Here is a 17451-nt window from a genome sequence, read left to right on the forward strand (position 1 = left end):
CCTACGGTTATGTGCCATCTTGGCCTACAAAGCAAAGAAAGGTTGGTGAGTAGCAGTCCAGTTAGGCATGTGGAATTAATGGATGTGTGCATTGGTTTAAATTAAGAGCCGGGATTAAAAATTAAACATTAGTAACTTCAAAACTTAATTAATTAAATAAAATACATTAGAGATGGCAGGGAAGGCGAGCTGTCACTGCTGTTGCATGTGGGAGCTGGTGGACACCATTGAGGCCCACGGCGACCACATCTGCAGTAAGTGTTAGCAGCTCAAGGAACTTCGGCTCCCTGTTGATGAGCTTCAGTCTGAGCTTCAAATACTGCGACACATCAGGGAGGGGGAGAGTTACCTGGACACTGTGTTCCAGCAGATAGTCACATCCCTTAAGTTACATAATTCAAATCTGGTCCGTGGTCAGGGACAGGAGGGTGTGACTACGAGTGAGGCAAGTATGGGGACCCAGGAGGTAGTGATTGAGGAGCCTCGGCCCTTGCTCTTGTCCAACAGATTCGAGGCTCTTACTCCCTGTGTGGACGAGAGCCGGGACTGCAGGGAAGATGAGCAAACTGACCACAGCACCATGGTATAGGGGGCCATTCAAGTTGGAGAAGTAAAAAGAAATGTGGTAGTGATAGGGGACAGTATAGTTAGGGGGATAGATACTGTTCTCTGCAGCCGAGAGCGTGAGTCCCGAAGGCTGTGTTGCCTACCCAGTGCCAGGGTGAAGGACATCTCCTCTGGGCTGGAGAGGAGCTTGGAGTGGGAGGGGAAAGATCCATTTGTCGTGGTCCACGTAGGTACCAATGACATAGGCAGGACAAACAAAGAGGTTCTGCTGAGGGAGTATGAGCAGCTAGGGACTAAATTAAAAAGCAGAACCACAAAAGTAACAATCTCTGGATCACTACCTGAGCCACGAGCAAATTTGCATAGGGTAAATACGATCAGAGAAATGAATGCATGCGTGGGAGGAATGGTTTTCAATTCATGGGGCACTGGCACCAGTACTGGGATAGGAGGGAGCTGTTCCATCGGGACAGACTTCATTTGAACCAGACTGGGGCCAGTGTCCTGGCGAATCGAATAACTAGAGCTGTGGATAGGGCTTTAAACTAAATAGTGGGGGAGAGGCGAGGGATTTGGTGAGTAGAAATGTAAAAAGTCAGAGCGAAAGGAGAAGGCAAAAGTGCAGGGTAGCAATAGGGGTAATGACAACCAGAGTCTGACAGGAAGGGACAGAGTGTATACACAAGACAAAATTAAAAGCTTTATATCTGCATTCGTAACAAGATAGATGAGTTGACGACACAAATAGAAATAAATGGGTATGATCTGATTGCCATTCCAGAGACGTGGTTGAAAGGTGACCAAGGCTGGAAACTGAATATTCAGGGGTATCTGCCATTTCGTAAAGATAGGCAGAAAGGAAAAGGAGGTGGGGTAGCTCTGTTAATAAAGGATGAGATCAGTGCAGTAGTGAGAAATGATATTGGTTCAGAAGATCAAGATGTAGAATCAGTTTGGGTAGAGATAAGAAATAATAAGGGAAAGAAGTCACTGGTGGGAGTGGTCTACAGGCCCCCAAACAGTAGCCACACTGTAGGACAGAGTATAAATCAAGAAATTATGGAGGCTTGTAAGAAAGGTACGGCAATAATCATGGGCGATTCTAATCTTTATAATGATTGGACAATTCAAATTGGCAAAGGTAGCCTTGAGCAAGAGTTCATAGAGTGTATGCAGGATGGTTTCTTGGAACAATACGTTGTGAAACCAACCAGGTAGCAGACTATTCTAGATCTGGTAATGTGTAATGAGTCTGGATTAATTCATGATCTCGTAGTGAAGGATCCTCTTGGGAAGAGTGATCTTGGAATAGTTGAATTTCAAATTCAGTTTGAAGATGAGAAAGCTAGGTCTCAAACTAGTGTCCTGAACTTAAATAAAGGTAATTACAAAGGTATGAAGGCAGAGTTGGTTAAAGTAGACTTGGAAAATATATTAAAGGGTAAGACTGTGGAAAAGCAGGGGCAAACATTTAAGGAGATATTTCATAATACTCAACAAAGATATATTCCACTGAGAAAAAAAGACTCTTAAATGAAGGATGAACCATCCGTGGCTAACTAAGGAAGTAAAGGATGGTATCAAATTGAAAACAAAGGCATACAATGTTGCGAAGAACAGTGGAAGGCCAGAGGATTGGGAAATTTTTAGAAACCAGCAAAGAACAACCAAAAAAATGATAAAGGCAAAGAAGACAGCATATAAGAGTAAACTAGCAAGAAATATAAAAACAGACAGTAAGAGCTTCTACTGGTATATAAAAAGGAAGCGAGTTGCTAAAGTAAGTGTTAGTCCCTTAGAGGATGAGACTGCAGAATTAATAATGGGAAATAGGGAAATGGCGGAGATTTTGAACAAATATTTTGTATCGGTCTTCACAGAAGAAGACACTAAAAACATCCCAATAAATGATAATAAAGGAGCCTGTGGGGGGAGGGGAGGGGGAGAAACTTAAAACAATCACTTTTATTAGAGATAAAGTACTAGGCAAACTAATGGGACTAAAGGTGGACAAATTCCCTGGACCTGATGGTCTGCAACCTAGGGTCTTAAAAGAAGTGGCTGCAGAGATAGTGGATGCATTGGTTGTAATCTACCAAAATTCCCTGGATTCTGGAGAGGTCCCAGCAGACTCGAAAACTGCAAATGTAACGTCCCTATTTAAGAAAGGAGACAGGACAGAAAGCAGGAAACTATAGACCAGTTAGCCTAACATCTGTCATTGGGAAAATGCTAAAGTCCATTATTAAGCAAGTAGTAGCTGGACATTTAGAAAATCAAAATGCAGTCAAGCAGAGTCAGCATGGTTGAAAGGGAAACCATGTTTGACAAAGTTGCTGGAGTTCTTTGAGGATGTAACAAGCAGGGTGGATAAAGGGGAACCAGTGGATGTGGTGTATTTGGATTTCCAGAAAGCATTCGATAAGGTGCCACATAAAAGGTTACTGTACAAGATAAGAGCTCACGGAGCTGGGAGTAATATATTAGCATAGATAGAGGATTGGCTAACAACAGAAAACAGAGAGTCGGGATAAATGGGTCATTTTCAGATTGGCAAACTGTAATTAGTGGGGTGCCACAGGGATCAGTGCTGGGGCCTCAACTATTTACAATTTATATTAATGACTTGGATGAAGGGACTGAGTGTAATGTAGCCAAATTTTCTGATGATACAAAGATAGGTGGGAAAGCAAGTTGTGAGGAGGACGTGAAGAATCTACAAAGGAATATAGATAGGCTCAGAAAGTGGGCAAAAATTTGGCAGATGGAGTATATTGTGGGAAAATGTGAGGTTATCCACTTTGGTAGGAAAAATAAAAAAGCAAATTACTATTTAAATGGGGAGAGATTACAAAATGCTGCAGTACAGAGGGATCTGAGAGCTCTTGTACATGAAACACAAAAAATTAGTATGCAGGTACAGCAAGTAATCAGGAAGGCAAATGGAATGTTGGCCTTTATTGCAAGGGAGATGGAGTATAAAAGCAGGGAAGTCCTGCTCCAACTGTGCAAGGCATTGGTAAGACCACACCTGGAGTACTGCGTACAGTTTTGGTCTTATTTAAGAAAGGAGATACTTGCATTGGAGGCAATTCAGAGAAGGTTCACAAGTTTGATTCCTGAGATGAAGGGGTTGTCATATGAAGAATGGTTGAGCAAGTTGGGCCTATACTCATTGGAGTTTAGAAGAATGAGATGTGATCTTATTGAAACCTATACGATTCTAAGGGGCTGGACAGGGTCGATGCAGAGAGGATGTTTCCCCTCATGGAGGAATCCAGAACTAGGGGGCATAGTTTCAGAATAAGGGGTCGCCCATTTAAGACAGAAATGAGGAAGAATTTCTTCTCTCAGAGGGTCGTGAATCTTTGGAATTCTCTACCCCAGAGAGCTGTGGAGGCTGGATCATTTAATACACTTAAGGTAGAGATAGACAGATTTTTGAATGATAAGGGAGTCAAGGGTTATGGGGATCGGACGGGGAGGTGGAGTTGAGACCAGGATCAGATCAGCCATGATCTTATTGAATGGCGGAGCAGGCTCAAGGGGCCAAATGGCAGCTCCTGCCTGCTCCTATGTCTAATGTTCTTACAATTGAGGTGGCCGATACCTCTGCGGCTACCTCTGCCCAAGCATTGCGGAAGACCTGCCAAGAGGCCCCCCACAGCTTGCAGCAGCGTCTCAATTTGGGCATCTGTGAATCTGCTTGCCCTCGTGCTACCTCTTGGACTTGCCATTTTACCACATGAGACAAAACAAACAGCAATTGTACTGATCAGAATGACCAGTACCTACCTGAAATACCTGCCCTTTAAGAAGGCCAGGAAGCAGCTGCCTCATTATGAGTGAATGCGATTCAGGTGAAATTGGATCCTCAGCCGGTGATCCCACCCCTACACCGCTCCACAGAGGCCTTTTCTACCCCCAACACCGCCACGTTCATTTTTGCATTCAAAAGTGCCCAAAATCGCTCTATTCCCCGCCCCATCGATCCCGGCAGTAATTCACCATTTAATTCGAATTATCCGCCCCAAACAGGGCAGAAGACAATTTCAGCCCCTTGATTTTTAGAGTGGGAGTGCAGTCGGCTCCAACAAGCCCACTTCCGGGTTTAATGGAGGCGTATTTGGATGCTGGCAAGAAAACCACTGGCCAAAGTCGGGGAATTCCTAATTGAATGTGGGTGGGTACATGGTGGCGCATTTAATGTCCATCAGAGCCGTTAATGATGTATTTTAAAATTGTTTTAAATTTAGCTCTAAATTTTTCTTGAGCAGGACGGATTTCCCAGAGCTCAGGAAACTGACCAGGGAAACGGAGGGGAGTTTGAGCAGCAGTTCAGTTGGGTATTTAAACTTGTCATTGCCCCATTTGACTAAAACCGCTTATTGCAGCTGCTGTCTCAGTTCCCTTTGGCAAATCTTTGGCAGAAACTATTTGTCTGGATACAGCTTTTTTCAACCTTTTTGAGGATTTCGAATTGATAAGATCAGGATGGGAGGCTACCTTGGATGCGTTTGACAGCGCATCAGAAGAGGAAGACCATCACCATCCCCGGCAGCGATGACATGCTGTGGTGGGATCAGCACGTGCACAGGAGAGAGATTTGCAGGTGGAGGAGGATGAAGGGGCTCATCTTCGGATGAGGAGGAGGACGATGAAGATGGGGCACCCATTGCCCGACCAGCCGCTTACATTGCTGCCAGGGATACCCTTGTATTCTGATGGTCCACCTAGTTTGAATTCTAACAAATGAAATTCTGCGGTCCGCTCCCACCACCAGCACCTATCCCCCCCACCCGCAGCCCCCCCCTCCCCCCCCACTTTGCACTAAACAGTCCTTCAATCACTCATCCACCCATTTCACATCTGCCCAATGGATCCTGGCATGTATTGACACTCATCATGAGATAAGTGAAAGGGCAAGCTGGCCCTCAGGATGCAACAATGAGCAAGACGTGGATGTGGTGCAAATTCTTACATTTTATGTGGTATTTTTTTTAAAGGAAACTTAACAGCATAATGTTTTGATAAACATTCACAAGCATATGCACCCTTAGTGAAGTACAATGTCTTCAACTTATGCTTCCTACCTCTTGTATGTGGTGCATTCCATGGCACATCCTTCAGCAGAGGTAGGGACAGGCTGCTCAGATCTCTGCCCTGACTGCTTTGGCCAACTCACTCTGTGTTTTGGAGCCCCTCAGGGTCCCGCCAATGACTGCTCCAACTGTGCAGGGGCAGACTCGGCCATCCGGAGACGAGGCATCATGTCGGGTACTGGCTAAGGTGGAGGGGTGAGGGTCAGTGGTGCAACGAGTGATAATTGGGAGTGCTTTGAGTGGAGTTCCCACTTCCACGTGCTCTTTTGCCATCACCCCTCTTCTGGGCCAGCGCCACATCACTCCAACCACTCTGCTGCAGACCAGCTTGGTGGAGATCAGTGAAGTGTTGTAAGGCCACGGATAAGGCATGTGACATCCTGTTTAAGGCAGCAGACAAGTTGGCATCCAAAGTCTGCACGCTCACAGTCCTGGCCCGCATGGACACATTTGAGAGCTGTGCTTGGAAGCTCCATGGAGGCGACCACTCTCTCCATGGCACACATTCTCGCAAATCCCTGCGCCACCAATGCTCTAGTGATCGAGTTGGACTCCTCCATTCTCTCCGTTAGTGTGGAGAGTGTGCATGCTATGTCCGTCAGTACCTGACTAAGTTGCTGATGCACCTCTAGCATTCTCCTTCTCAGCAATAGCCCCCAAGGTTCAGCAACTATGTCCAGCTGAGCAGAGCTTGGTGATGTTTGCGCCCCCGATGCAGAATCTCCACAGTTGTCCCTGCCAGCAGTGTTTGCTCGTGCTCACTTGCGAGGTGTGAATCACCAGGTGAAAACCCAATTAACTAAGTGGACCCACTGAAGAGCGAGTATTTGCGCTGGTACATGGCTGTACATCCTGTGACGGTGTACCCTCAGAAGGAATGAAGGCCCTGGAAGACACAAGAAAGAGATATGATTTAGTCGTGGCAAAGTCACAATCTTGACAATCACCATAGTTCAGTCATTGATGAAATTAAGTCCGCATGTGTGTCAGAGGTATTTGTAATTCTGTCACCAGCTGTGTGCGAGCTCCCTGTCTCTCTATCTCTGATTGAGAAGGACGTAGATGTGCCACTTATCTCCAGAGCATCCTATTCAGCATTATTTGCTGAACTATTTGTGGCAGCTCACCTCCAGTCCTTGTTCTCTCCCTTTCGCTTGCATTTTGCACTCTCTTCTACAAGGGGCAAAAAAACAGACCTGTGAGTGAGTGAAGGGTACCAATGGATCAGTGTCCTCGGTGAGGGTTACTATGAGACACATGTAGCACGTTGTTATAAGGAAGGATTGGGATAAATAGCAATGGGTGGATGGAGGTGATAAAAGTTGAGTGGGTGTGAGGAATTATGGAGAAGACTTAGCAAAGCAGAGTGAAGTGGGAGGTGAGACGGGGGGTGGGGTGCTTAAAGCACAGGATGTAGTTGAATCAGCAAATAAACTCACTTTTTCTGACCTGGTTAGGTTATTAAACCACTTCCTACATTGCATCCATGACCTGGGCACAATGTTTCTGATGCTCATCTCCTCAACTACCTCCAACCATGTCTTCTTGGTGAAAGCCGCAGATTTCTTTCTCCCATTGCTGGGGAAAAGTATGTCCCTCCTCCTCCTGACTGCACCCAGCAGTAATTTCAACGAGGCATAATCAAATTTGGATACTACCCTTGTTCCATGTCCACCATCCATCCTGAACACCTCAATTTCCATTTGTGGACTGTCCCTTTAAATACAGCTGAACTTGTGTCATGCGGGTGCGCATCACGCCCGCTGCAGAGCTTGGAGACGCGAAACCCGGAAGTCCAAATTAATTGGTACAATTGAGTTGAGATTGCAGATTCTGACTGGCTCAGTTGACCTCCGGGTTCCTCCCACGCAGTTCCACCCCCGCTGTACAGAAGCTGCATTTAGATTAATATCAGGAATCTGGTGTCGGCATTAAGCACCCACCAGTCAGGTATAGCGTAGCCAGCTGCAGTGGAAATCCGCTGCCCTAATAATATGCCAATGCTTTAACTCCAACATTGGAAGAGCGCCCAATACCATATTATTGTTACTTTTTTTTCACTTTCCACACCTTTGAGAGTAATGCTTTAAGAGAGATTGTCAGTTTAGTGTTTTCATGAGTCTGTCCAAACTCATTTCATGGAGAGTTCTTGCAGCCAATAGAGAGAAGAAACTTTATTTGAACCCAGGCCTCAGAGGTAACAAGCCAGTGTGTTAACCCACAGCACCACCCAGTCCCATTGCAAAAACAAATTTGGTTTCAAAAAGTCGTATTAAAATGTCACATGATCTAAATAGCACTTGACATTCTTTTCTTATTTAAAAAGCTGTTTTAAGTATGTCTTGTCAAGAAGATTGAACACTCCACAGTTAGATATTGAAGATATTAGCACTGTGGGAGTACCTTCACCACATGGACTGCAGCGGTTTAAGAAGGTGGCTCACCACCATCACCTTCTCAAGGGCAATTAGGGATGGGCAATAAATGCTGGCCTTGCCAGTGACACCCATGTCCCAGAACGAATAGAAAAAAAGGAGCTTTTTTAAAGGAGCACTGTGCTTTAATTTCTATTGTTGACAGTACAATCCACAATCTGCACATAAAATAGGGATTAAATTATATATATTTTTGATTTTACAGAAATACAAGGCTAGTTGGTACAATGGGTTATCCCACATTCTCTCTTTACCTCTGGGACTTGTCCTAATAGCCAGTCCAGCCAGATGGGAAGATAATTTTCTCCTCCAACCAGCTACAGTTTCCATGTGAAATGGGATTTGGGCAGTCTTAACCCAACTCCTAATTGGTACAAGCCCACAGCACAGGACTACTCACAATTAGCCAGAAGGTTGGCTGGTGTGGAAAATGAGCCTATTCACATCAGTATAGTAGTGGACGCTTCTCTGAGACATGTCATTGGAGGAGAGTAGAGGGAGCTTTACTTTGTATCTGGGTGATAGGATATATGACGCAGGAATGCCTGAGGCTGACGTGCAATGCTACAGTGAAGCTGCATTGACATCCCGATCTGGATGAGCACAAAAGGTCATCTAAAAAGCAAGTAAATGTCCTTTCTACCCTGTATTGGTAGCATTTTGAATTTGAGCAGACTGGACTGGCTCAAACTGGTCTTGTCTCCCAGATAGCACATAATACACAGAACATTGCAACAGATTCACTGTCATGCCATTCAGACTGGCCTTTTAATACAGTAAGGAGGGGCAAAGATCAGTTGAGTTAGAGTACAGCTGCACAATTACTCTTCAATTTACTAATGTACCGTATAGTACACTTCAGTTAGATTTATTACAGTTGATTCATTACTATGAGCTGCAGCTGTAAATAAAATCAAGGGGGCGAAATTGGCTATCGCCCCAGTTGGGGGCGGTAACCTCTCCGGGCTGGACATTCTACGCTCGGCGCAGAAGTCCCGCTCCGGAAGCGAAATTCGGGTTACCGCCCCTCACAGGAAGTGGAGCGCAATGTTGCACGTTCCACTTCCTCTCGGGGAGAGATCGCGGGCGCTACCCGGGCACATTGTGGAGTGCTGCACGGCCTCTCCATGTAGTATTGGCGCATTTCAATGCCCCGCCCCTTCAGCTAAAGGGGAGGGAAGCTGCGAGCTCTGCGGGCCCTTTAATGATCTCCACTGGGCCACCAGGGATGAGGGGTGCTGTGGTCGCAGCTCAGCATTGAAACAGAGTGCCGGGTGGTAGGCTCACGGCTCGGACCACACGCAAGCATAGCATAACGGCCTGACCGGTGAGTCGGGGAAGAAACAAAAATGGCAGCACACCTCCCCTTTAAGTTTCACCCCGCGATGGATGTGTAGCTCAGTTTGTGAACCACGAGGCAGCCTCGTGGGGCACTGCCCAATTTCCACCACGGGCCGTAAAGGGGCTGCCGCATACGACGATGACGTCATCGCCGGAAGCACAGCGAACCGGGGCACTACCAGCGGGTGTAGCCCTGCTACATTTGCGCCTCCGCTAACTCCCACGCAATTTTGTGGGAGCCAGTGGCACTCTTTTCTTCCACCCGGGTGAAAACAGTTTTGCGCCCCCCTGGAGGCGCTAACGGGAGGCGTACAACGAGGGAATTTCGGCCCCCAATTATCAGTTTGAAGCCCATGGGAGACTCAAACACATGAGTTGTACCAATATTACTAACCTTATATTTTTCAGAAGATTTTAACAATCCAACACTGTGAATAATCTTTGATCTATTCTTTTTTGTTATACCTAGTCTATTGCAGGATTTGCACACAGCTGCTTCCAGTATGCCCTAAATAAGAAATGGCCCCTTTATATGAGCACCAAAAACACCATTATGAAGGCTTATGATGGACGGTTTAAGGACATTTTCCAGGATATTTTTGAGCTGTAAGTTTTCCTCTAATCCTGATGAAAGAAATCTTATCCTGCAATCTAACTAGTTAAATGCAAGTTGTTGAATGTGTTTTGTTGGATTGTGGTTGGTGTTGGTGGTGCTGGTTGTCATTAGATCATGGTAATGTTAATGGTTCGTTGTTACTTTTGTTCAGTCTAACCCTTCAAGTACTTTACTTTTTCCCCATCCTCCCTTACCAAAGGATAATATGGAGAATAAGATTGATCTTTGTACCACACACAATGTAGCCTTCTGGATTTCTATCAAGTTGTACAGACTCTCTAGAGAGTAAGCAGCTTTCCTTTTGTTTAAGGCTCTGATTTAAAAATGAGATAACTTCAGCAAGGTATTTTAAAGGGAGCAATCTGCTCAATTATTGCTTTATTGGTTAGAGACATGAAAAGCAACAAGAACTGCCACAAAGATGGAAGTGAAACGACTCAACTGGTCTTGCCAATTTCAGGCAAGTTCCCTGGGGGATAAGCTTTGTCCTGCCAAAACTGTGTTTGATCTGATTTGCCAACATGGTATTTAAAATATCACAATGACTGGTTGCTACTTCTAATTTTAGAGAAAATGGCATACCTTGTATGATTTGCACTTTATTGATGATTCACCTTTTATAAAACTGGTATTTTGCCTTGTGCCAGTTCTCGTATTCATATCACAAGACTATAAGGATGAGGAAAACTATTCAACCCATCTTGATTAATCCATCCAAAAATATCTTAGAGCCCCCTTTCCCCCCATATAGCATCCAATTGTCTTTTTATATGATTGCAGGAATCTCACCTCCATTACTTTATCTGGAATTCTGTTCCACATGTTGATCACTCTGTGTGTGTAAATGAACATTTCCTGGTATCACTCCTAAAATTATCTTTTACTAGTTTGAATCTAGGTTCCTTTGTTTGTCTCTTACATGGGAGACTCAAACACATGGAACATTAATTTAAAACAATATTCCAAGTTTATTTTCTTCATTCCCTTAAATATCATATGTGCCACTATGCAGTCATCTCTTTTCCAGGTTGAAATGCCCATATTTCTTTAGACTTTCCTCATAACTCAAAGCTTTGGCTCTAGGGATTAGATTTGTGGCTCTTCTCTGCACTGCTTCGAGCACTTGAATGCCTCCATTGTGTCTTGGATGTCTAAATATTAAAGTAATAAAAGCCATTTAAATACAATGTATGATTACACTGAAATTCTTTAAGAAAGAATTTGACAAGATTCTGAGAGAGAAGAACATTGGGACATATTGAGAGCAGGGTGGATTCGTTAAGTTCACTTACTGATGCGTCATGCCAGGCCTTGTTTTTTTAAAGCTTATTTGATTGCATTACAGCGTTTTAACTCCAGCTGTCCCTGTTTTTTGTCTATCCCAGGAGCTAGCATTACTAGTTCTTGGGGACTCTAGTGCTTGCCATTGCACTGCCTCGGAGGTAGGGTGGGCATTGTTCAGCCACAGGGTCTTTTCTGCACTGTTTTGTATATAAATAAAATATTGTTGGAGAGTCTGTAGCAATATGAAGCTTGGTTGCTCTGAGCAAAGGGTGATGTAGTGGTGATGACTTCCTTATACTATATTTACAGTCTAAACAGTGTTATCTCCTCTATCTGTAGCTGATATTGTAATGTAGCTATAGGCATGTTACTAAAATCATCATCATCATCATAGGCAGTCCCTCGGAATCAAGGAAGACCCTTCCACTCCAAAAATGAGTCCCTAGGTGGCTGAACGGTCCAATACGAGAACCACAGTCCCTGTCACAGGTGGGACAGATAGTCGTTGAGGAAAAGGGTGGGTGGGACTGGTTTGTCACACGCTCTTTCCGGTGCCTGTGCTTGACTTCTGCATGCTCTCAACGATGAGACTCGAGGTGCTCAGCGCCCTCCCGGATGCACTTCCACCACTTAGGGCGGTCTTTGGCCAAGGACTCTCAGGTGTCAGTGGGGATGTTGCACTTTATCAGGGAGGCTTTGAGGGTGTACTAAAAGGTCAACTAGCAAATGGTGGAATTGGCCTCTGTCCTGTTTTAGTCTGAACAATCTAATTTTTCAGTTAGTTGTTCACAGATTTATAAAATCTAAATTGGAAAACAAAAAACTGGTTAAGAACGTAAGAAAAAGTAATGGACAGGAAAAGGCAACTCAGCCCATCAATCTCGCCTCTCCAGTATTTCAATTCACCCACGCTGGCATCCAACAGCATCTTTACCTCCCCCAACATCTTTGATTGTCCTGTCAACTGTGTATTTTGTCTTTGAACTTTGGAACCAGCCAAATTACCTTTTCAGTCTTATAAATTTCTACGTACCTTACCTGCTAGATCTTTCCATGCGTTAGTCATCCTTTGAGCAAGAATTTTTCTCTAAGTTCTTTTTAAAATGTAATTTTTACTAACTTATTTATATCCTCTTGTTCTACTGGCCTGACTGACCTGCAAATAATATTCAAGATTCATCTTGTCTATGCCATTTAATATTGTTATTATACCTCTGTGACATTGTTCCTTAACTATGTTCTCTCTATACTGTAGAGGTTAAACTTCTCTCATATTCTTTTGTAGCTTATCCACTTTACACTTTAAATGATTCTTATTGCTCTTTTGTGTATCCTTTCTGATGCATGTATGTCCTTTTGAAGTGTGCTGACTAAAATTAGAGACAGTATTCCAAGTGGGTTCTGACCATTAGAAAGCATTATCTCTAGATTTATCCTGCACTGTTCTTGGGAGTGTCCCAACAGACTATTGGCATCAAAAGATTTTTTTTTTTCCTTGTTTATTCTTTTATTTTTTGACATAGAGGCAATGATAATCAAGGTTTGCAATGACTTGCTAAAGCAAATATCAACAACCCTTTTTAAAAATTCATTCTTGAGATGTAGGCATCCCTCCCCAGTTGTCCTGAAGGTGGTGATTGGCCTTCACAACTAAGTGGCTCGCTGGGCCACTTCAGAGAGAAGTTAAGAGTCAAACACATTGGTGTGGGACTAGTTACATATAGGCCAGACCGGATAAGGACGGTAAGTTTCCTTCTCTAATGGACATCACTTAGCCAGTTGGATGTTTAGGACAATCAAACAGTTTCACGGTCACTTTTACTGATAACAGCTTTTTATTTGGAGATTTTTTTTAAACTGAAGTCAAATTCTCAAAATACCATGGGATTTGAACTCGGATTCTCATGTACTATTAGTCCAGTAACAAAACCACTGCACTACCATACCCTTGCACGAGCCCATGGTTTTGGACCTGGCAAAAGGTGGCACCACAGCCAAAGCCTGTAAGTCAGTACAAAAATGTTTCCCAAATATTCTCTCCTTCCCCAACATTTCTTACTTTTACAGCCAGTTCAGTTCATGCAATGAACATTATTTTGAATTGGCTTATTGTACAGTGGTTCTGGTCTCCATATCAGTTAAGTAAAGCCCGCTGGCTGTGCTTGAATAAACATGCAGAGCTTACTGTGCAATCACTGGTCCTTCAGTGTTGCTCTTTAACTATGTACAGTGTCCTGGTCTTTTACACAGGAGTGACTTCTAGACATATCTCAATGGTTCAGATAGCAATTCTAAATTGCTCAAGCTACATTAGCTGCTGCCTGGCTGTCGGCCTTGGACATCTGTTATTCCATTTAATTTCTCTATTTATACCTCATTTTCTCTCTCTTATCTCTCCTTTCTTTTCTTAGTACAGTCTTGATCTCCCCTCACCACTTCCTCTTCCACCAGCATCTGTCAGAGACACCAAGTCACCACCAGGATTCATTACTGCAAAGATTCCAGATTCCTAAATAATGGCAATTTACTCAGCTGGCATGGGAAAAACAGGATGTTCAGAGAAAAGGGAAACAATTTGGAGGATTTGGGAAGATGAATCGCAAATGGCATTTGCTGTTGATTATAAGGTATCTGTTATTAAAATTGATATATATGAAGGAGGTATTATTGTAATTGCTAAAATAATGGGGGAAATATGAATATAGAGAAAATGCTGGAAACACTCAGCAGGTCAGGCAGCATCTGTGGAGAGAGAAACAGAGTTAACGTTTCAGGACGGTGACCTTTCATCAGACTTTTTCCAGCAGCCGCAGTATTTTGCTTTAGTATGGATATGGAGAGCTACTTTGGGTAAAACTGGAACTGAAAATCCAGAGGCACGATGATAAACTTTGTATAAGGAACAATGGTCAGTATTTCCTTCTGTTCACTAATGTTAATGAAACATTCAGTGCGAGTGTTACAAATTCTTGTCTACCTTGTTACTTTCTCTGGTTTTAGTTGTGTCACTTACCACCATAAACAGTCTGAACAGCTTACCTTTATGGGAGTTGACTCGCATAGTCCTAAATCTACATGTACGACTGGATGTTTAACAATGATACCTCTTGTGACCTGAATCAGATATCCATCTATTTAGCTATCTGTTATCAATTTCGGTGAAGGCAGACCAAGTTAGATGAAGTAGAGCTTAGCTGGAATTGGTAAACTGCTTTAGTCCGCAGGAGGTTTTATATTCAAAGCCATATTTATAATCAGATTTGTTTAGTTCAATTAATATATCTTATCTCTGCATAATAACTTAAAAATAATGAACATGCTGCGCTACTCTATTTCAGTGTTACTGAGTGAGAATTTTATGGGGAGAAATTGGTCTTCTCTGCGCTTCCCATAGCGCCTCCAGGCGGCAATAATGGGGCGCTATCGGTTCTGTGACCAGGCGTGGCAAGAGTACTGACGTCTGCGACATTGCCGAGGAGGTTTGCAGTGGCGGTAACCTCTCGCGCCACAATCTCCTGCGCCCCGGAGATCATGACGTCATCCGGCTGTGCAGTGCACCGGATGCAAACTTCGGTTCCATCCCCTGCAGCATCGCTGGGCATCAACACTGGCAGCTGCAGGAGATGTTGTTAGGGAGGCCGGCCGCTAGGGAAACGGTATTTAAAGGTGATGACGCTTGGGTAAGTAAAAAATGTGTTTTCAGCTCTTGGGTGATTTCTTTTCCATTCTGTTCTGCTGTGATTGATCAGCCTGCACTCTGTTAGAGTGCTTGGGGTTGATCATCGCAGATTGCGGCTGTGGTCGGCGACCAGGGAAATCCTTTAATACAGAGCCTGCAGCAATGGCCCTTCCCTTTAAGGGAGGGAAGGAGCCTACGATCCTGGCAGCACTGCACTCAACATTGTACATCGCTGCACTGCTACCGCACCTTTTGCCGGCTTTAGCGCTCCAAGCGAAGTGGTAGCGCTTGGTTTGGTGCTCCACTTGCTTCCTGGAGTGCTAAACGCAAAAGTTATTGCCCTAAAAGGGTCGCTATGCAATTTCTAGCCATTAGACTCATACAGCACAAAAGGAGGCCATTCAGCACATCATGCCTGTGCCGGCTCTTTCAAAGAGCTATCCAATTTAGTCCCAATACCCTGCTCTTTCCCCATAGCCATGCAAATTTTTCTATTTGAAGTATATATCCAATTCCCTTTTAAAAGTTACTATTGAATCTGCTTCCACCACCCTTGTAGTGCATTCCAGATCATAACAACTCGCTGCATAAAACATTTCTCCTAATCTTCCCTCTGGATTTTTTGCCAATTATCTTAAATCTGTGTCCTCTGGTTACCGACCCTCCTGCCAGTGGAAACAGCTTTTCCCTATCTACTCTAAACAAACCCCATATAATTTTGAAGACTTTTATTAACCCTTAACCTTCTCTCCTTTAATCATAACTTCTCTAGTCTCATTATTTAACTGAAGTACCCCTGGTACCATTCTAGTAAAACTCCTCTAGTAAATATCCTCTTCTTTCTAAGGCCTTGACATCCTTCCTAAAGTGTGGTGCCCAGAATTAAATATAATACTCCAGCTGAGACTTAACCAGTGATTTATAAAGGATTAGATTTTGTACTCTATGCATCTATTTATAAAGGCAGGAATTCCATATGCTTTTTAACAGTCCTGCCACCTTCAAAGATTTTGGGCCCGAAATTGATGGCCGCCCACTGCTGCCGACATTCCTCTTGAAGTTGCGCCCAGTGGCACTTTCCATTTGGTGTGGAGTGGGCGGGCAGGGAGAACTACCGGGAACCACCGGCTGACGTCAGCGGACGGCCGAGTGGCGCAACTGACCTCCCGCCTGCCGAGATGCCATATTGATGCGGGCGGGAGTCGGTGCCAGAACGGGGAAGGACCGCTGGCTGGAGGCTGTTCTATCTCCAACGGTGAGTATGAAGAGCTGAAAAAAAAAGTTAGTAAACATCTTTTACATTTTTTCTTTACAGCGATTTACTCTGAAGGTGTTCCGATGGTTTTTTTTTTGATGATTTTCATTTTCAGGTCTTCGACCCTCCGTGGACCTGACTCCATCCTTGGCGGCACTTGGGCGGCAAGCGTCTTTGCTGCTGAGATTGGGAGCTCCCACCGGCCGCCGCCCAGATTGGCGACATAAGTCCCTCTTTTGCCGCCCGCCACCATTTCAAGGACCTTTTTGATGAAAACCCCACCGGAAGCACCGTCAAGTTCCTTGCCGGTCCTTTGGGCGGGCTGGGGCCTTCACCAATTTCAGCCCCTTGAGCCCCAGGTCTCTCTGTTCCTGTACTCCCTTTTCAGATTGTAACATTTAGTTTATAATGCCTCTCCTCATTCTTCCTACCAAAATGCATCACTTTACATTTCCCTACATTAAATTTCATCTGCCATGTGTCTGTCCATTTCACAAGTCTGTCGATGTCCTTCTGAAGTCTATTACTATCATTCTTACTGTTTACTATTTTTCCGAGTTTCATGTCATCTGCAAACTTTTAAATTATGCCCCTGTATACCCAAGTCCAGGTCATTAATATATATCAAAAAGAGCAGTGGTCCCAATACTAACCCCTGGGGGACATCACTGTATACTTCCCTCCAGACTGAAAAACAACTGGTCACCACTACTCTGCTTCCTGTCTCTTTGCCAATTCATATCCATGTAGCCACTGCCCCTTTAATCTGATGGGCTTCACTTTTGCTCACAAATCTATTATGTGTCACTATTAACACTCTCTGTTATTTAATCGAAGGACTCAATCAAGTTCGTCAGACATGATTGGTCTTTAACAAATCTGTGTTGATTGTCATTTATTAACCCATACTTTTCCAAGTGACAGTTTTATCCCAAATTATAGTTTCTAAGGGCTAGACTTTCACCTTCATTTTCGGCGGTTTTCTCGGTGGTACAGCTGTTTTTTGATGAAAATCCGCCCAGCCAAAGTTTCCTCCTTATATTTTTTAAAGAGTTCCGCCCACATTTTGAAAATACCGCCGGGCAGCAAACTGCCCACCTGCATCTGCGTGCACCGCCCACAAAAAGCTGCTCGAAACAGGGCGGTAGGTGAGTACCCTGCAAAGAAAGGTA

The 17451-nt window shown here is 44.1% G+C and overlaps 1 protein-coding gene across 1 annotated transcript in view; it reads left to right on the top strand.

Annotated features, from left to right (window-relative positions):
- The window catches only part of LOC139239315 (isocitrate dehydrogenase [NADP], mitochondrial-like), a 112849-nt gene that overhangs the window by 72357 nt on the left and 23041 nt on the right, over positions 1-17451 (top strand). The window contains exon 6 of the mRNA XM_070868020.1: positions 9915-10051. Within this exon, the coding sequence (XP_070724121.1) occupies positions 9915-10051 (137 nt within the window). The remainder of the gene's footprint in view (positions 1-9914; positions 10052-17451) is intronic.

Source organism: Pristiophorus japonicus, chromosome 1 (genome assembly GCF_044704955.1).
Source record: "Pristiophorus japonicus isolate sPriJap1 chromosome 1, sPriJap1.hap1, whole genome shotgun sequence".
In the NCBI taxonomy this organism is placed as follows: domain Eukaryota; kingdom Metazoa; phylum Chordata; class Chondrichthyes; family Pristiophoridae; genus Pristiophorus; species Pristiophorus japonicus.